Below are 21,247 nucleotides of genomic sequence, written 5' to 3' on the forward strand. Positions count from 1 at the left end.
AAAAATGTCTTCAAGGTGATATTTACAGAGACCACAACTGAGCTTTTCTTATAAGTGTTCTGCTACAAAGGAAAAGTTTTACGTAACCTGAATACAGTGTGTTTACTTATCTAAATCTTTTTGATTGGTGATTGTTCAATAAAGTTTCCACAGTGGTTTCTATTCTTCTGCACTTAAAATTTTCCCTGTGTAGTGCATAGAGGTAAAATGACTGCTCCAGTGAGTGTTTTACCTAGTTTTATGCAGAATCACAGAATAGTTCTAAGTTGGAAGCGATGTCTGGATTTTATCCAGTCCAGCTGCCCAGAGCAGAGTGAGCTAGAATGGCATTCTAAGGACTGTTTCCAGTCTGGTTTTGAATCCAAGGTTGGAGTCTACAGCCTCTCAGGGCAGCTGATTACAATATTCAGTCACTCTTTCTGTGAAAAACCTTTTTCTTACATTTGACTATTTATTATATCTTGTTCACTCCCTTACAGGTTTTCATGTACATAGATTGAAACCCCCTGAATCTTGTATTCTCCAGGCTAAACAGACCCAACTCTCTAGCATCTCCTCGTAGGAGTAATTCTCCATTCCCTTAATCATCTTGATGACCCTTCACTGAACTTTCACCAGTATGTCCATGTCCTCTTCGTGTAAGAGGAGCCTAGAGCAAGATTGCACTGCACTGAAGGTTTGGCTTTAACTGGTGGTGAGCAGAGGAAAGGGATTACCTCCACCAATCTACTAGTCAGTATTCCCTTTGGTGAACACCATTAGGTTCCTCTTGCCCTGTTTTTCTAGTCAAGGTCAAAAGTAATAGTATTCTTTAATGCAGTTACAAAATTGCCTTGCATAATATATGGAGAAGATCACAAATGTTAATTTATATTTCTCATGTCTCTCTCATAGAGATAGCTAAAAGCACCTTCACCTTTAGCAATCAGATGCATTGTAACCATGCCCAACTTTGTCTTTCAGCCTTTAAGCTGTTGTTCACAGAAGAAAACAATGGGATGTTACAATGTTGTACTCTAAGTAATCGGGGATAGTGAGTTTCTAAGCAGCAGCTGTATCTGTGAAACAATCCACCAATAACCTCACTCAGGCTAACAGTTCCCATAAACTCTTCCTCATTCTTGCTTGAAACGTTAGCAGCTCTTAGAAAGCATAGGCCTTCTCTTTTTTAAGTGGATAACCTTCCAGCCCATAAAAGAGAATGTGAAATAACCACAGGCATTGCTTCTAGGGAGTTGATTTTGGTTGGTTTTGCTACTAAAAACACCAAACTAGTACCCCAGACATTCAGACCACTGTAGGGAGCTGCTCGTTAGTGGCCAATAAAACATTGCAATATCTAAAAATTGAAAGAAAACCTATTCTCTCTTCAAGAGCTGTAGCAATGAAATGTCTCAAAGACCATATACTTAGTAATTTGAACTGGGGCATTAGTACTGCTTTGAGGTGATGGAAAGTGGAATCTCACAAAACTGTGTTTCCACACAGGCTTTTCAATTTTGCTGTCACAGACAAAATAATCACTTCTAGATGCTGAAAACTGTATGACTTAAGTGACCAGTATCAAGAGAGCTGTAGATGCTAACTCCAACATGTTTCCATGTTTCTAACACAGCGCCTGACGCACACTCAAACCCTGCCAGATTTCTGTAGCTCACTTAGGAAGGCTTCAGTATTGCTCTGCTCTTATATGCAACATCTGCCTGAGATCTAAGAAAGCAGCATTCAACATGGACTTGGCCTTTTCCTCCAGAAACAGAATAAGAATCATATATTTGACTACTCACTGAGAGCTATATGTACCAGCTTAGTTCTGCTGATAGGAAACCTGAGGATAATAATAGGGGTTTCTACAAATACTGTGAACTCATGTTTTGTAATTCAAATTTCTGCCAGGTGATAGAAAATAGAAAGCAATAGTTGCTCTGCGTGTATTTTGGGCTTCAAATCTACAGCACTCAGAGCCTCCTTTAGTATAACTTTAAATACATAGCAATGTGTTCCAGAGGCTTAGAATTTTCTCAGGAAATTGGCAATAATTTCTAGACAACCACAGGCCTACTGTGATTTTTATGAACTTAGTATTACATGTTCCCACACACATGCTTGTTACAAGTGGTAGTAAGAGAAATGTGGGTGTTTCTGTTCATTGTGATGTGTAATCACCTTTTGTCATTTTCTTCTCTAAACTTGAAAGTACATGTACTGGTTGTATAAGAGAAGAAACAGGCATGTTGACTTTAGCAAGTACATTACCTGAGTGTGGGTGTGAGCTCTATAAAAGTAAAAGAAGCCTCTCATTTCCAGTAATTTTCAGTGTCCTTTGGGTCAGGTCAAGCAATGTTCCCACCTTCTTCAAAGGCAATGTTCCCACCTTCTTCAAAGGCTTGGTTTTGTTCGCTTTTCTGAGCAGCTTTTCTGCATGTATCTCTGGCCTTGAATGTGGAAAGATGGCCTAAGGGAAAATAAGATTGGAGAAAGGACTTGAAGAAGTTAACATAGTCTATTCTCATTGCCCCTTTTCTGAAAAATGTACATTCATTTGTTTACACCAGAAGCTTCAGCTAATGGAAATTCCACAGGGACTTTGTCTGATCTATTCCAGATCTCTGAATATACTGTTTCTTGAAGAAATATTCACAGTAATTATGGTTTTACTCCAGAAAATATGTGAAATATACACATTATAGATAGCTGTAAAATACTTATCTTAATAATAAGGAGAGGTGAGCTAAATACGAATCTCTGAAATGACCGGGATTTAAAATAACCAGGAGAGATTCAGTGAAAATGGATACAGGGAAAAATAAGAGAAGGGAAAGAAAAGATTAGGAAGAACTGAATGGAAAAGAGAAAAACTACATAGTAAGAAAATGAAAGGGGAGTGAGAAAAGAGGAAAAAAAAAGGAGGGGAGAGTAGGAAGGAACAGGAAGGGGGAATAAAGAAGGGAAGAAGAAGAGACAAGGGGAAAGAGAAGAAAGGAAAAGGAAGGCAGGGAATATGTTGAATCTGAATAGTTTATTTTCATCTAGTTTATAGTATGGAGCCCGCAGACAGTGTTATTGGCACAGTTTTAGGTGTGATGTATTCTGAAGTTTTGTCCTCGAATGTCTTAAGCTTGTCTTTGTTTGAGCCGATGTATTATATCTTTTCTACCCTGATAATAACTGTATCACAACCGCTTGTTTCTCTTTCATTCTATGCTGCACTGTACAAGTCATACCTTCACACAATTGTATCTCCAGTGTTTTCCATGACTTTGAAGACAACAATGCAGGACAGTACAGAATATTCGTTGCCGTTGCCTTGACGCCTTTCCTGATTCATGACTTTCTCCTGCCTGCTGAACACAGCAGTTTCCATGCTGCACACAGATTTCTGGCTGGAGGCTGGTTGCACGCAGCCTGAAGAGGTTCTGTTCCCTTACTCTCTCTCTGGGACAAGAGTTAGTTGGGGCGTAGCTCCTTTAACTGATTTAGGCATTTACATCCATCAAGGGGCTAGCATGGTTTCAACTAACTCTTAGAATATCTGGCAAAAGGAGAAATGTCTAAAATGTACATCTGTTATTGTGTCTGAAGTTGGAATGAATTTCAGGTGAGCATTTAAACCGAACAGTTCAGAGTTCATTTGTAGGCAGAATGGGAATACGAATGCTCTTAGAGAATACATACAGTTAATATGTACTTTTAAGTACATATTATGTCCTTATATGTACTTTTAAGTACTTATTATCTATCACTCATATATGCATTTATTTGTTTATTTATTAGCATTAGTGTAGTTTATTTAATACTCTCTATTTTTCACAGAAAATCAATGACAAAATAGTTTTCTATTTGAGAGTTTCTCAGAGATCCAGATGCTTTACACCTATTCCAGAAAATGTCATTCTAATCTGACTAATAGTTTGAAAAGAAAGAAGTGGCAAACTCCATAGGATGTGGCTTGCACCACCAGGCTCTGCTCTACGTGATTTTTGTTGTTAATTGTTTGCATTTTCTTGCATCTTATGTAAGCTCTGTCACAGAAGTTAGTCTCTCAAATTGATTAATTCTGCAAGCAAGCATTGATGAAGAGGAACAATGCTGAATGAAGATGTACTGATTAGCAGTATGTGTTGTTGTATTTTGTGGATGCTGATTTTAAAATCTTTCTTATTCACTGGTAGGTCAAATATGCAGATGGCCAAGCGAAATATGAACGATGTGTTTGTAGCCCTCTTCTGTCAGGAGCTCAAATACTGTGCCTATGAAAGCTGGTTAGATTTAACTCTGCTGTATGAAAGGCAGTTCTGCATTGAGTTGAGATGAGATTAAATATTATGCAGTATGATTATCTCATCGTATTTTGCAGATGATGTTGGTCATTTAAACATCTAATTCTCTGACCTCTTTATATGTCTGCTGCTTGACTGTGTTTTATATGAAACACCATTTCATAAAGCATAAGGCGAGAATAAAATAATAATCTTCTTTACTGTAGTTGGCTGTAAAAATCAGCTAGTGAGACAGTTTTGTCGTATGATAGTCTGACCTAAATGCCTTATATGAAGGTAAAAATGCATTCAAAATATGGTATAAATCTCTCTGTCAACAGAGTATGTTACAGTACTGGGATGTAAGCTGCTTTTACATGTTTTAGAAAGAGTGTATCAGCAGAATGTAATAGTGCCATATCAAAATATTTTATGATAACTTCTAATAATATCAGTTTTGTTGACAATTTCTTTTTTCTTTTTCTTTTTTCTTTTTTTTTTTTTTTTTTTTTTTGTAAGGGATATTCGTTATTTAAAAATCCAAGTTATGATCAGAAATTCATGGATACAGTTCTCAGGTGAAAGTCATCTGAAAAAAGTTAATATTTGTAATATCACAATGAGCTTGATTCACAATTTTGCAGTTCTGATAAAGTATCTGTTTAATCTTTTTGTTTGCAAAATACAGTGTAAATATTTATTAATATGTGCTAAATGAGAAGCATGAAATCTGACCCTTGTTATTCACTACAAGTAATTGTTGTGTGCTGTGGAGAACGTTTAGGTGTCACACAAAAAGCGAAGGCATTCCTGCTGTGACTGAATAAATCAAGATACTCCTGTATCCAGTTAGTCTGTTTCTATTTCTACTGATGCTACAGGGCACGTGGCATAATGCTTTTAGAATCATAGCCATGATGCTGATGTGTTGCTGTAGGAAAGCAATGCATTACATGAAAAAGTGAACATTGGTGGCTCCTATTATTGGTGTTGCATCCAATTGAGAAGGTTCCCAGAGATCAGAAAGAATATGCTGGAGGTCATCAGTACTAAAATAGTAACAGTGGCAAGGTATCAAATGAATGGCGTAAATAAAATGTAACTATAAAAAAAGTCAAGCCAAAACACTCTTCTGAATATAAATAAAGAGCATAATTAATTACAGTAAGGAAGTGTGCTTTGTGGAAAGGTCATTTATTTATGAAGACATGGTGATACGAATGGTGCTTATCATCATTATGGCAAGGATGGGAGAGATTGACTTTTAAGGTAATCATTAGTGATGAAAGCTGTTGTTGCTTGTCTCTGCTGCCAGGCATTCCATGTTGCACAGCATTTTTACCTTTGTTGCTTTTTTGTTCCTTAAAGCTCCTTCAGCATTACTAGAGAGAATGGGGGAGTTCATGTCAAAGGTCATTTTTGCTAGTTGATGCTGAAAAAAGACCAGTTGCATAACAGTCTTAGCTGGATTTATGCCGTTGTGTAACATCAGAAGTATTAGGAACATACATACATACATACAGTCTCCATGTCTTTCTTGCTAGTAGGAAGACTTTTTACATACAGGATTTACAGAAAAAAAATACATTATTAGTTGAAATGCCACAATCAGTCTCATTTCAGCCAGTTCCCAAAAGGTGTTTTTTGATGAAGTTAATGTTCCGATCACAACTACCACCCCAGGCAACCCTACAGACTTGGGGAGAGTGGCTGGAAAGCTGCCTGATAAAAAAGGACCTTGGTGCACTGATGGACGGTCAGCTAAATATGAGCCAGCAGTGTGCCCAGGTGGCCAAGAAGGCCAATGGCATCCTGGCTTGCATCAGGAATGGTGTGGTGAGTAGGACTAGGGAAGTAGTCCTGCCGCTGTACTTAGCATCCACCTCAAGGACTGTATTCAGTTTTGGGTACCTCAATATAGAAAGGACATTGCGGTGCTGGACCAGGTCCAAAGAAGGACAACAAGTCTTCTGAAGGGCTTGGAGAATACGCCGTATGAGGAACAACTGAAGGAACCGGGGCTGCTCAGTCTGGGGAAAAAGAGGCTGAGAGGAGACCTTATTGCTCTCTTTCAATATCTGAAAGGTGCTTACAGTGAGAGCGGGGTTGGTCTCTTCTCACTGGTGACAGGTGACAGGATGAGGGGAAATGGCCTTAAGTTGTGCCAGAGTAAGTTTAGATTGGACATTAAGAATAACTTCTTTACAGAAAGGGTTGTTAAGCACTGGATAGGTTCCCCAGGGAGGTGTTGAGTCACCATCCCTGGATGTGTTTAAAAACCATTTGGATGTGGTTCTCATGGACATGATTTAGTGGAGGGTTGTTAGGGTAGTTTGGTTAGGTTGCAGTTGGACTTGATGATCTATAAGGTCTTTTCCACCCTAAGCAATGCTATGATTCAGAAGCATTTCAGGGACTCACCTGTTTCATAGTTGAAATTATGCCTCTCCTGTATAGAAGCATTTGGGACTCTTCTGTTAATGGGTTTATGTAGTATAAGGAACCTGCAGTGCAAAGGCAAGATGTGAAGGTACTGTCCAATAAATATAAACATGTCCATGCATAAAATGTACTATGAAGTGTATTGTTTAAAAAAAAAAATCTCAGAATGAGTTCTGCAAAGTACTTTACTTCTTACTGTCAATTTGTGCTTAAATAGTATTTGTTCCTAGATGTATTTTTACATTATTATCAACTTCATTGAATACATACACAGAATTTTGTAGACAACACTTATCAAGAAGAAACATGCTCATAGTTTAACTAAGGCATCATAAACATGTATTTTAGTGTCTCTATTACACTATAAGGTGAAAATATGTCCACTTAGAATGACAAAGGTTAAATTAGTTGAGCTGCAGAATGAGGCCTCAGTGAAATAAGAGCACTGCAATCTTGTGTCCAATTGGAAACAGCAGGACTGCAGAGAAAGGAAACCCAACAAGAATGATCTCTTTTATTTTCTTTGTATTCTGCTCATAAAAACTAGTAATAATAATTAAAAAAACACAAAAAAACAAACAAACAAACAAACAAAAAAACAGCATAACCAGTTCTCCTTCCCTTACTGCTGCAATGTTTTAGCTTTTGTTACCATTCCGATTCAGTGCTTGAATTTAATTCAAGTTACCTAACAAACTGTAGGTCTCTTTGAGATCTAGTATCTCATTCTGAGATCCTTCCTTCAAACTTTTTTTCCAGTACAAGCTCCTTCACAGAATGACACATTTCACTTGGCAGTTTAAGAATTTGCTAGGCAGTCTTTAAGATATTTTACTGTTTAGGGATGTGAAATTGAAGTATTTGTACTGGGGAAAATTATTTTTGACAGAATATGGTCAGAAAGAATACCGCATTGCTCAGCATTTTCCTTCTGACCTACAGTTTTTACAACATAGTCCTCAGCAGAAGACTTTCAGCAGTAGATGCTACCGAGGCTAAAAGGGCCTGACAAAAAAATGTGATGTGCAATATTGCAAATGGTGGTCTTCTCTTACTTCTCCTATCTCCACAAGGATATATAGCTTTCATATGTCTAAAAGTTAGAGGAAAGCACTCTGCTTCCAGTTTAAGAATTAGGCAGGGGGATTTTTGCATTAATCTCCTGTGTATTTTGGTACACATTTGCAATCTTACAAAACTTGTTAAAAGGAGAAGTAGGTCTGATGGAATTGTACTTCTGAATTTTTCATGATCATTTCTGCAGTTCTTCTCTGCCAAGGCACACCATGGGATACAAAGAATAATTTTCTGATGTGCTGTGCTTTTGTTACTAGGTCAGTATTTCCAATTATGAGCTTGTCTGCGTCACTGGGAATTTCAGATAATTTCCTTAGAAGGAAACCTCTGATGTGCTTGAAGTTAGTTTATTCAGTAAAAAAAGCATCTGAACAGAAAAACTTATTGATTACTCTGAGGATGTGAATTAACCATTCCAAAGGTCTTTGTAGAGCAGAGCATATATCCTAAATCAGTAAATGAAGAAGATTCTGTGTTTGAATGTATATGCTGTACATGAATTGAATGAATTCAGAAAGGAATTTAGAATATGCATTCACTGGCTGGATTCTTTGATCTTTCTTTCTCTTATCAAGCCTCCTTCCTTTTCTCTGAAAAATTAAAAAATACAAAAATTGTGACACACAGGAATATATGAGATCTGTTTTGTGTAATCTGAAATATCAGTAAATAATTTTGAAGTGTATCTAATTTATATGTGTGTGTTTCTAATCCGTAAATACATGAAAGAGCAGAGTTCTATGTTTCCTGATTCTTCTGTGACAGAAAGTTGGTGTTTGCTAAAAGTATTCTTTTTTGATGTGAATTTACAGAAACTATATAAAGCAGGTATTCAATAGATCACAGCATTCTGCTTTTAAACAGCTTTTGCTTACTCTCTTGGAAGACGTTAAATGCAACGGGGAGAGGAAGAATGCTTTGCTCGCATTAGGATTAAACTGCATTTACAAATCTGTGTGGAAGTGGGCACTTCTGTGATTTGCTCTGTGCAAGTTACTGCGTTTCTTAGCCTTTCAGTGGATGAGACTTTAAAATGTAGAAAGAAGGAAAGAGGGAATTAATTGCAGAGCATTGGAACCTCTCTTTTTAAAGTATGTATTATTATTTTTGCTCTTTGTTTTTGTTTCCAGGTACAAGAAGACACATGAGACCCTGAGCCACGCAGGACAAAAAGCAACAGCAGCTATCAGCAATGTAGGAACTGCTATCAGCAAGAAGTTCGGAGATATGAGGTACAGGAGCTGCTGTTTCACTGTCCTTACTTTGAGGAGAAACACCATAAAAGCCTATCAGCTTTTCTTTCTGGTCTACATTACTGTTCTTATATTTCAAGTGGTTGGAGTATTTTATAACTTTCATTGCTCTGAACCAAAAGGAAAGGGTAACAATGAATGAAAGTAACATTTTTACCTGAGTCCTGTTTTTATCAATAAACAAATAAATAATCATTTTGGAACAACTTAGCAACTGGAGGAAACGTACAATAAAATGGAACAAAATACTGCAGTAAGATTCTATTAGCCCAGTTTTACTCATACGTGCATTATGGACACAAAGATCATCTGAGAAAAACCAGCATATTGTAGATATGTTTGTGGAAAGATAAATAACAAAGAAATATTTCAGGCTATTTTTTATCATCTCTTTCACAAAAGATGTAACAAAAGTAGTACCACATCCTGAGGATGAATTTTTATTATCTAGCAAACTCTTACTGCCTTGTTCATTTTTCCTTTTTTTTCCTTTTTTTTTTTTCTTTTTATTTCTTTTTTTATTTGATCTGTTTCATCATAGGAGACAGATAAACTATGATGGAAATAACGGAGATTGAGGGGAAGAATTGCCATTTAAGTACTTAAAAATCAGTCTTCATGTTGTATCTTTAAAAGTATTAAACGTAAGATTCCTCAGAATGAGAGCACAAAAGAAGAAATTGTAAACAGTAAATCAACACTTAAGTTTTCAGTTTGGCAGCAGGATTATAGAATTTCTTCTTGGGCGTTTGATGGAGTTGATTTATTTTTTGTGATGAAATAAATGGTCTTGAATATTAGAATTAGGGTCTCATTTGTTAGAGATACTAGTGTACATTTACCTTCTTGTCATTTTCACTGCATTAGTTCATTTCATAGTACTTCAAATACTTTTAGGGTTTTTTATGCAATTTCTTTTTCCCCACTCATTTCTTAATCTGAATCTCCTGAAATCTTTAGAGTCAAGTCTATCTTTTACATACAGCCAAACAAAACCTCTGTGAAAGCACCACCGCTTTTCTAGGTGCAAGTTGAAAAAATGAGGAAAATCTTCATCACAATATTATCCGCCTTGCAATGTTTGTTTTCACATTAAAGCTGAAAATGGAAATCTGGACAGTGGTTTGCCACTAGCTTATGAACGTAAGCTAAGAGCTGTTTGACTTCATACACTTAAACATCTCTTAGTATATAGGCCTGGTCTTCCTTTTCCTGCCTTCTGGATCTTCTGTATGAGAAACACTGAACACAGTCCTAACGTTGGTTTTTGTGTTACTCAGAATTTCCTGGGGTTTGATGATATTTTTTCCAGCCTCATGCTTAGTTGCTTATGGTATTTATTTTCACTTTTTTTTTCTACCACTATTTATTCTTACTGCCTTTCCTTCTTTCATGGTTGTATTGTGTATATTTGAGAAATTCGTGATGAGGAGTTTGTGGGCCGTGTGGCACACACATATTCTGTTTCATCTTGTGTTCTTTCCTCATGCTTACTTACATAACAGAGAAAAAGCCAGTGGTTGGTGAACAGTGCTGCTGCTTCTGTGCTTTGGATCCTTACAGCAGGGATCAGAATTGATGTGTACACTGGTTCCTAAAGGTAGAGGGAAGGATGACCAACCATTCAGTACTTCTTAGGTCTTATTACTGTGCCTTGTGTAGGGTGTGAAATTTCTGCAAAAGCAGAAATGTCTTCGCTGTAATAGAGCAAGTTTTTCTTTTAATATTGCTCTTAATTACTGACTGCTATCAAATTTGTTTCTCCTCCCTGTCAGTACCAACCCCCAACCCCATGGTGATTGTGCTTCTGACTAACACTTGGAAAGCAGATGGGTGGTATTTATCTCATTAGCCCTTTAGCCAAGAGGCTGAGTCCGTAAGCTTTTGAATTAATGTGTAAGCTTGGTTCTAGTAGCTTTCTGTGATAAAAAGCATTACCTCAAATGTGGTTGGGAAATTTTTAGGAAAATATGAACTTACTAGCTTTGGCTTTTTTAAAAATTTATTTTATTTTTAATTTTTTTGTCGAGGCATGCTGTTTTTGTTTTTGAGGCACACAACACAAAGAAGCAAGCACTAGAGCTGATGTCCCCTAGTTACACGAAGCATGGCATGAATTGGGCATGCTACATGTGCTGAATACCCTAAATCTGGAATAACTATGTGCATACTCCAGCGATGAAGCTGGCATGATACATTTCTGTGAGGGGTTACACTGTAAACCTTACCACTTAAATGGCCTGGTTTGAAAATATTTTCTCCTACTCCAGTGCCCGTCAAGGTTGGAGGAATAAGCTGTAAGGAGGCATGTATTCATTGTTTCACTGTTTGCTTTTTCTTTTTTTTTTCCTAATCCAAATCATTTTATTTCAGCAATCAAGCACATGCATTACATTTGCCTCTTTCTGTAATGCTGATTTAAACACACATTAGACTCCGGCTTAATTCTGTTTCTTAGGCATTAAGGCTGATGCTCACCAGTGGCATCCAGATGCAAATCCCAGTTCTGCTTTCATTCAGTATAGACACTTGAAACTGCTTTATAAAACCTAGATAATCACTGTAATTCCCCATATGTTCTGGGTGTCTGGTGTTTTTGTTCTTTACCCCATCTGTGACAAAGGTGATTTTGAATGGTCTTATAGTCGGCCTGTTGCCACCAGATTTTCTTACCACTTCACCTCCATCTCATATTATTTGTTAATGCTTTCTGACATGGAGGAGGAAGGCAGTGGAGAAGAGGGGAATTCCAGGTCTCTTTTAGAGCAATAGTGTTCTTCTGAGAGATCCAGGCCCAGACGCTTGGGTATTTCAAAGTCTCTTGCTGTGTTGAGCAGAGATGTGACATGGGGCTGAGGGGCTTTACTTCCTGCTTGTTTGCACACTGCCAATGTTTGGATATTCTCCTGTAATACTACTGGACTGCACTGCAGCCGTCTGTGTGGATCTCACAGTTTCAGCTCTGCTCATGGCTTTTATAGTAATTGTCATGCCAAGTGGGAGGGTTTGTTTGTTTTGTTTGTTTGTTTGTTTTAAAAGAAAAACAACAAGATACCACAGCAGTAAGGAAACTGCAAAATGGACTACGTACATTGTTGTACAAGAAAATCTATTTGACAATTAAACTAACAAAGGCATGCATGACGATTGGGACAGCAGCAGTTATACTGCTTATACATCCTTCATTCAGCTGTCTCATGCATTATCTTTAATTACATGATCACGTGGAGCCCTTTCAAATTCAGTTCCTGGGATGAGCTCACTCTGAAGATGAATATGATACCTTATTCCAGAAGCTGAAAGACACAGGTGGAAGAGTGCAGACAGGGAGAGGTTTGTGGCATGATGAAGGCAGATGATTTTCCCCTCAGAGTTGACTGGGTGCTAGGGGAAAGCAATCATCTGTTACTTTTTAAGCATCTAGATAATAGCACAATGACAATATCAAAAATGGTTTTGTCAAGAAAATTGCCTTAAACTGGCATCACCACCAGTCATAGAATTACAGGCAGAGTTTGTGATGGAACTTGAATTATATAAGGCTCTGCCTACTCTTCTGGCAGTCCTTCAAGTGAGCCAGGGAAGTATAGTTCAGGTATTAATGCTTTAACAGGAAGAGGGCATAGGGAGTTGACAATTACATTCAAGGAATAGGTGTCAGTAGTTCATCGTGACACAGGATTTAGCAGGCTTCTGTTCTGAGTCTGTTACACTTCAGTAATTCCACTGCTGACTTAGATGATGGCATCATGTGTGCACATAAACCACCTAGGTGACTGCAGTGGGAAGGAATGCAGGCTCTTTAGACAGCAAGATTAGAATTCAAAATGAGATGTTAAAATAAAATCTGATGGAAGGAAGAGTAAAGTGCTGCACTAACAGATGATAAAAAATCAAATGCAGAGGTGGTAAGTACAGAGCAGCCAGCTGATTAGCTCTGCTGTTAAGGTAAGGACTTGGTATGTGCTGGGCTAGTGGCTTGCAAATGCAGCATAAGTCCACGCTGTCATGGTACTTCTGCTAAGCTAAGCTTAATTCCAGCATTTGCTGCAAGAGTGCTGTATATCCAAGATTTGGGAGGGAGTTGCACTGATCAGCTCAGGTGGGGTTTCAGCTGAAGTATTTGTGTCAGTGCAGGGTGTACAAGAGAACTGGAATAAATGTGGAAAAGAATCAGAACAATTATCACTGCTTCAGTGGGGCTGAATGAAGAAAAGAGAAAAGATGAGAGATACAGATAAGTCCATGTATTTTTGAGAAGTGCAAGTATACAAGATAATGAGCCCTGTAAACATCAGTGAAGAAATCCTTGCTTTTCTTCAGAACGAGGTGTGAATCATGTGCAGTAAATAATATGTCACACCACACACTGGAAAAAGATGTCAAGAGAGTAACCATTGAATTGATGTTCATTAAATGTGTGCCACCTCTCTGGCTCCCTGTGGGATGCAGGTGTTCCCTTGAAGTGTCTGTAATTAAAGGCAGCATCAGTCATATACTGATGAAGGAGAGGCACTCCACCTCATTGTTTCTCAACTTCTGAACCTTAATGACATCCTTTAAATATTGTATATCAGTGTGACTCTCCTAGTACTACTGCCTTAATTAAGTTTCCTGTGAGCCGGAAAGCACTGGCAAAGTGTTTCAAGTGTTATTTTAAACAAGGAAGAAGTATTTTAGAAAATGTCAACTTAGAAATTAAAAAGCTCTCTATGTTTTGTACCCGCCTCAACTTAGAGATGATTAAGAAATCCAAAAAGAGGCAAAGAAAAACAGGTATTTGCTGCTGTATGTGTAAATTTCAAACTAGCCTGTACTTCCTCTTTAATGAAGTTAAGGTAGGACATGGGGAGGGAAACCAGATAATGTTGGTTGAACCTGATCTGAGAGTGAGGATGTGAAGTTTAGCAGGCACAACTTCTTCTCCTTGCTGTACGCAGTGTGTCACTTGTGTGGTGAAGGGGTGTGTGAAAATTCTTGTCTCGAAGGAACGTAAGCTGATCCACAGTGTAGTGTGAATTCCAACATCGAGATTTGAATGAGGATGACTTGTTTTTCCTTGGGCACTTCGGCATGCTGCAGATATATATGTGTATATTTTTATTGCTTCTTTCTAATACTTCTAACTCTTGCTTTTCTTTTCTTGTGCATCCACAAAGATCACATTCTATTAGGTAAGACACATTATTCCTTGAATGGTGCCTCTATATGTATGATTTGTTTTATGGAAGGTAACACAGTAACCTCTTTCTTTTCAGCATTGATGTGTATTCTAAAAACTTAGCTACATGAAGTGTAACGCCTCATTTATAAAGCATAGTTTGTGTAATGAGGAAAGGACTGACTAAGTGCCTAGAATGAGTTTGCCTTGCACTTAAGTAGTTTTGACTTAAATTCAAATAATGAATGCATTAAAAAATGCTGGTCTTGGGAAAACCTACTTTTATGTAATCCCATTCCTTTTACTGTCTTTTGCTGTCAGAGGTTAGAACATAAACAGCAAACACTTCGTAAAAAAAATCAGCTCAGCCAGCAGAGTATTATGAAGATTCATTAAAAAAAAATAATTACCATCTCATCAATAACGTAAAACTGCGCTAGCCATGAGGTGTGCATGCTGACTGTTTAAAAGTCTGTAGTCCTGGGAAAATTTCCAAAGGTAAGACAAGTTCTTAACCTAATTAATTAAACAGGGTCTTTATCTTCTTTGGAGCTTGAATATATTGATGCTTCAAAGCACTTCAGCATACGATGAATAATGTTTGCTGAAAGATTCCGTAAGCTCCACCCAACAGAGAGGCCTTGCACAGCTGTGAGTCCGTGCAGTCTGTCCAGCCTCGTAGCATTGCCAGTGCATGGGGCAGCTCAAGAAAACCTTCTCTATCCAGCCAAGTGTCATCCAAATGTGGGCTCTTCACTGTGAAGACTTCAAAATGTGATATAAACTGACCTTTCTGTCTCACTCTGGCATGAAACCAAAATTAGCACCTAGCAGTCTTTGTCATGAAAGATCTCTGTTCCTTTGCCTCTGCACTGAGCCCCTGAAATCTCTCACCATCAGTGACATGAATGCCTTTAAAAAAGCTTTCTGTTTGAGGCTTCTGGTAAAACGTGAACATGTTGTCACTGTTCCTATAACTTGCATCCTCACCTCTTTAAAGAAAATAAAAGATGAACTCAGTAAAATACACACAGTATTCAGATTGTCTGTCACATGCCATCTCTCTGCTGTGCAAATTTAATTAGGCGCAATGTAATCTTCTTATTCTGAGCTTTGAAATGTTTTGCTACTAGAAGAGCAATCTATGCTGAAATACTTCCAAATGCTTATTTTCTGCCAGTTTGTCATGTGTTACGAGACTAACATGGCAAACACGCTTATTTCAATTAACTAGAATTGTTAAAGATCTGCACTCTGAAGTGTTTGCGCCAATCTTTCATAAATCTGAAAAATGATGTGGAAAATTGAACATGAAAACTCTGTATTATCTGCTATGGGTTCTTGTCTACCTGAGTTGAGCAAAGCCTTGAAATATTTACAGCAGAAATGGTTTATGTGATTCTCACTCTCTCCTTCTTGCCAAACTATTCTTCCCCCCACACCTATTTTTGAATCTGAAAAAAAAATGGCTTTTGTCTATTTATGGACACATTATCTCTCTGAATTTGTATGGTTTAGAAAAAAAATGTGCTGTTTATATGTATGAGCACTCTCTTTTTGTTTTTAATGTTATAATCATGCTTTACTTGTTTGCAGCCATATACTGGTATCCCATGAAACTCTTACTCTTTTCAGTCAGACCAAGCTGCAGCTGTCAGGCAACACTGAAAGTAACCACACATGGAGTTTTTAAACAATACATACTTCTGCTTAATCATAATGTTCAGATGCAAATGCAATTTTGAACAGTTCTTGCACTTCAAATAGAGAATATTCAGAACAGGCTTGATGCTTCCCAGCAGATGTTATAACAGCAGAGCTGACCTTGGTGGCCCAGCTCGGAAAATGTGGCAAGTTAACTCAAGAGGTTGGGATGGGCAGCCAGCTGCAGGGATAGAGGTGTAGAAGAGGATCTTTGATTGCTCTGGAGAACCCATCCGCTGTCTTCCAACCTTCCAATATGTGTGCTGCTGGGAAGTCTGAGGACAGAAGAAGAAAGTGTGGCATGTACAAGTGGGATGGAAGCTGTGGAGAACAGTGCTTTCTACACTTAGTGATGTTGAGGTGTGAAGGAAAGGGTGAAGTGTCTCAGAGAAGTAGGGGCAGGAACTGCTGCAGTTGTGAGGGTTGTCTCTGTTGAAGTAACCTCTTGTTCAGATAGCTTTTTGTGCATGAAGCTCTGAAAATTAGGAGCTTGCGTGGGCTGTTTGGGCCATATGCATTGTACATGCAACAAAGCTAGGCAGCTGCCTGCTTACCAACTGCTTTGAATGAGCAGTGTTCAGGCTCACAAACCTGAGGTGTATTCACCCAATACAGAGTGTATTATCTGTGAGGAATTATTATCTGAGGAATATGAAGATGCTCTCTGTTCTTCTGTCATGTTGCATGTTTTTGTAGGTAGCAGGGTTCTGTATCCTTTAAATCACATTGCCGGGGTATGTTCTACATCATTTTTTGAACCTTATGCAATTGCTGTTCAGCTGACAGGAGAGTGTGATGGTAAGATCTTCAGTGCCAAAAGTGAACTGGATTTCAGGTGAGTTTGACAGGATATTGCCATCAGGAATGGAGTATCATTACTCTTATATTAACTTGCACTACTAATATGCATTCATGCTATAAAAATGCTGTGTTATAATCACGTTGCAAACACAGTTTTATAGCTTTTTTCTTATCTTTTGCTATCATCCCACAGCTATTCTATTCGCCATTCCATAAGCATGCCTGCAATGAGGTAATATACTACTCATATTGTACTTTCTACGTTGATGTTCAATATTGTAATGAGGAAGGATTTGCATATTTTGATCCTAATCCTGCAGTTTTTAGTCAGATTACTTCAATCAATTAAGGCTATTCATGTAGATAAGGACCACAGGACTGGCCATCTGTGGTTTTGTTGTTAGTTGTTTTTTCTTTTTTCTTTTTTTTTAATTGCATTAACTGTTTAACCTCTGGTTCAATCTTTTGAGTAAAGGAAGCAGTTCCGAAATGTATTTGAGTGGTTGAATGTTATCAGATTTGTATTACTGAACCTGAAAATCATTTGCTTTGCTGTCTCCAGAACATCATCCAAAGCCCATTAATGTCAGAAACGCTTAGCACTCCCTTTGGATCATGCACCTATGCATGGATTTTATATGAGTGCTATATAGCTGTAATCATGCTTCACTTGACTTGCCAAATATCAATGTCACTTGAAGTAAAGGTCTTAATGTTTTCAGTAAAATTAGGATCTACTTTTCTTTTTACCCTCTCAGTCTCTAAATATATTAATATTGCTGCTCCCTACCAAGCATGTGGGGAAAACTCAGTATACCACAGTAGGTGAAAAAAACCTAAGAACTAAATCATTAAGTAACTGCTTCATTATGCTGTACCGGGCTTAGGGAGTTCCTATTACCTCTTTGTTTTGTACTCCCTTTACTAAACAAGAGGAACCCTGCTGAACAACAGTGGAGGCTCTTCACTAATAATGAAGCACAAAGCATGCTGTAATTGAGCTTGCTGTTGTCAAGCAAGGAGAGAGAAGCAGAAGGGAATATTAGACTGTAAAATCCCTTTACCTACTGTCGATTTGTCCAAGTCTTTTGTGCTGACTGAACAACTAGAGGAGACAAGCTTTTGTTTAGTTCCACATGGAATGTATTTCCACATGGAATGGAAGATGGATTTTTCAGCAGTGGGGAAACTGCTGGTAAGAGGGAAGAAAGACACATCTTCCTAAGCTATTAGAGGGCACCTTGGGTATAGATCTCGATGGGGATCCATGCTCTCACTTGTGAATCATAATGATTCAGAAAACAGTCAAACCAGTCACTGGTTTACTAGGGAGGTTCAACTTTTGCAAATTGATAACTAAAAAATACTCATCTGATTACCTTAATTGGATTTGATTTACAGTAAGGCAAGTGATTGTTCATACCCTTTCAGTCAACAGCCCTGTGCTGCCAGACAGTCTTCACCCTTTCCTACTATTTTTGCCTGGTGAAAATTAATGAAATTGCAAAGTTACCTCATTAAGCTTGCAACTGACTCTCCTTCCTTCAACTTTCTTTTTCTCTTAGGAATTCTCCCACTTTCAAATCTTTTGAAGAGAAGGTTGAGACCACTGTCACAAGCCTTAAGGTAATGATTAGAGGCTGAGTTACACGGCTGTGTTTGAAGTGTATCTATCACACTTAAAGACATCTCTATCATTTTTGTGGGAAATTGATTGAATGTGCTGTTCCATCAAGAATTTCATGGAACTGCAAGAGTACTAATGGAAAATGAAGACAATATGCAGAAACAAACAGTTTTTATCTGTTTCACTACTACAAAATTACCTCTGTTGTTTACCAAAGTAAACAAGTGGTCTCAAAAATATAAAAAAATGTGGTTGTACCAAGGTGTAGAGATATGTCAGGTGTGACCACGTGATTATGCTGCATGAGACAGAGCCATGTGGAGTCACAAGGTCAGATTTTGAAAGTGATATGGTCTTAAGAACTTTGTGCTGTGACCTGCCAGACAACACAGCTTTTTGCCTATATAGTGAACTCAAGTCCTTTCAGCATTAGAGACCCACTTGCCAAGTGCTGCATGCTCAGCTGGTGAGGGCTGCCGTGTAACTGGTTTAAGTCACACCACCTGTGTGGGTCTTCATGGTGAAGCAGTCTTTCCTTGATACAGTTCTTCATTTCCTCTCTAGTTTCAATATTTGTCCAAGTTTAAATTTTCAAAACTATACACATACGTGTATGTTTGCTGTTAGATAATCTTTGACTGATGACAAAGTTATCAGTCACCACTAATAACACTTGTTAAGGCAGGAGAGTGAATGGCAAATTTGCAGTGAGCTAATCTTTTCAGCATGAAAAATGAGAACGAGAGATTTCTTGTTCAGAGGTGTCCTCAGATGGTTCTTTCTCATTTGACAAAGTGTGCCCAAAAAGTGGTGTTTTACTGCTACAGAACGATTCCAACATATTCTAAGTACAGTCCATTAGTGGGCAAGGGCAAAATTTAGTACCTTTTTTTTTAGGTGGAACTGACTATACTGGATTAATGTCAATGGACATTTAAACTTATAAAACTTTAAAGTGCAAGAAGGTGTCTTTCCACTTGGGACAGGCATTCCTTCTTACATAAAATGCAGATTACCACTAGAACTGGAGCAGTTGTATGAGGAAGGTCTGTTTTTTTCCATACCAATGTGAAAACTTACAGAGGGTACTATTTTCCAGGCAGTGTCTGAGGAAAGTATGGAGTTCTAGGGAGAATTATTTTGTTTTATTTTTCTATTTCAGCTTGTGCATCAGAGGATGCTGAACTGCACTATCATTTTCAGCTTTTGCCTGTTCATGTTTATTCAGAGAGAGGCTGCTCTGACAGCTTTAAATTATGGTAGTGTAGGTAGTGATTTCATCTCCATTGCACCTTGTCAGTGATGGAAATTTTCACAGGTGGGAGGCAGCATCCCAAGGAAGTTTAGTGGCAGAGCTAGAACAGAATGTTGACTTCTACAGCCTCAGCTCAGGGCTTGGTATATCTTTCAGTTCGTTCGTTCACCTGCTGCAAATGCTTTTTATGCTCACCATCTCTGTCAGAGAAATTGTTCCTCAGTGGGATGCCACAGCTTGAAAGGTCTGAATTATTGCTTGTTGATGTCAAATGTTCCACTTGCTTATGTTTTCATGTTCCTTTTACCTCTGCCCATTTAGATAGATCCTCACTGGAACACCGGAGGTCTGAAATGGATTTTTTTGTTGTTTCCTTCCACTCAATAGTTAGAAGAAATTACATGGGAGAAACACAATGCTTTTTTGAACCTACTAAACCTACTCACAGGGCTTTTAGACTTGTCAGTATATTTAGCTCCCAGGCTTGCATTTGTCCTACAACTATGGCTAACCTGAGATGGACAGATTAAAGCCTTTTTGCCAAAACAAAAAGTCCAGTCCAAAGTCAGCTTCCACATCCCATGCAGTGTTAATCGCCCAACTTTATTGGAATACCCTCTGACATTGTCTGAAATATTTTCTGTCTATATTCTCTTTCTCTCTTTAGTTTTTTTGTGCAAATGTTGGAAGGGAGCTGCAGTTTTGGCCCTAGAGTGCCACTAACACTGGCTGAAGACAGCTGGGAATGCCTCAGCATTGTTCTTCCTCTTCCCTGACCCTTTTAAGTCTTGCAAGATTAGATAGGCCTACAGGAGGATAAGTATAGGCTGTCCCCTTGATTCTAGGGACCTGCCGTGATCTGAAGAAGCGAAGAATTTCCCAGAGAGGCTTCTGACCACAGACAGTAGCAGCATTAGTTTTCCTAATTATTTATTTATGTGTTTTTCATGTTAGGTACAGAATCAATGGTCCTGCAGTGTTCTGTAACCAATGAAAACTGATTTTCAGCTTTCATTCATCTTGAAGTCAAATTTTAAATTAGATTTTGTTTGCTCTTCAGGTTGAATTTTGGGTTGCAGCTTTCTTGGGGAAATGTATTAGTTCACTTTCCCCTGAAGACTGACAGGATCTGAGTGCCGGACTTCTAAACTCTTCTGAAAATCAGAACACCGCTGAACTGTTCCTTGTATTCAATTACTGGAGACCTTGGCAGAAGCATTTAGTAAAGTGACTCACATCATTCTTGTTTTCTCATGGAAGAGTAGGCAGAGAAGTAAACAGAAAATAAAACCGAATTTATGATTATTATTTTTATGTGCCTCAGTTCAGATGCAGCTGATCCAAATAATTTGAAACGGTGCAGCAGCACTCTTTATCTACATACCCACTCTGATCAGATGGAATCAACACCCTTGTGGAGGTTTTTTAAATTGGGAAACAGTCATGAGCTTTGTAGTGAAAACTTAATAATAGCTTTAATAGGCAGTTTCTGCCTTTTCCTTGCAAGTTCTGGACTAACCAGCAAATAATATATATTTAGATATATATATATATATTTAGATATATATATATGTATATATATATATAGTATTGTTACTTACAAAAATTGGTGATAAACTGCTATCTTCTAGTAGGCTCTGCTGACTTACAGAATGGATGCAGACTTCT

At 38.0% G+C, this 21,247-nt stretch overlaps 1 protein-coding gene across 3 annotated transcripts in view; it reads left to right on the forward strand.

The window, feature by feature from the left end:
- The window catches only part of TPD52L1 (TPD52 like 1), a 30,184-nt gene that overhangs the window by 7,669 nt on the left and 1,268 nt on the right, over window positions 1-21,247 (forward strand). The window contains exons 3-6 of one of the 3 annotated variants that reach the window (XM_042821662.1): window positions 8,909-9,010; window positions 14,191-14,205; window positions 16,891-16,929; window positions 18,263-18,323. In XM_042821662.1, coding sequence (XP_042677596.1) covers window positions 8,909-9,010; window positions 14,191-14,205; window positions 16,891-16,929; window positions 18,263-18,323 — 217 coding nt within the window. The remainder of the gene's footprint in view (window positions 1-8,908; window positions 9,011-14,190; window positions 14,206-16,890; window positions 16,930-18,262; window positions 18,324-21,247) is intronic. The other 2 variants (XM_042821657.1, XM_042821671.1) reach the window with 2 other exon arrangements.

The sequence above is a fragment of the Centrocercus urophasianus genome, unplaced genomic scaffold (genome assembly GCF_019232065.1).
Source record: "Centrocercus urophasianus isolate 14NV4802_14NV808 unplaced genomic scaffold, USGS_Curo_1.0 seq_10, whole genome shotgun sequence".
In the NCBI taxonomy this organism is placed as follows: domain Eukaryota; kingdom Metazoa; phylum Chordata; class Aves; order Galliformes; family Phasianidae; genus Centrocercus; species Centrocercus urophasianus.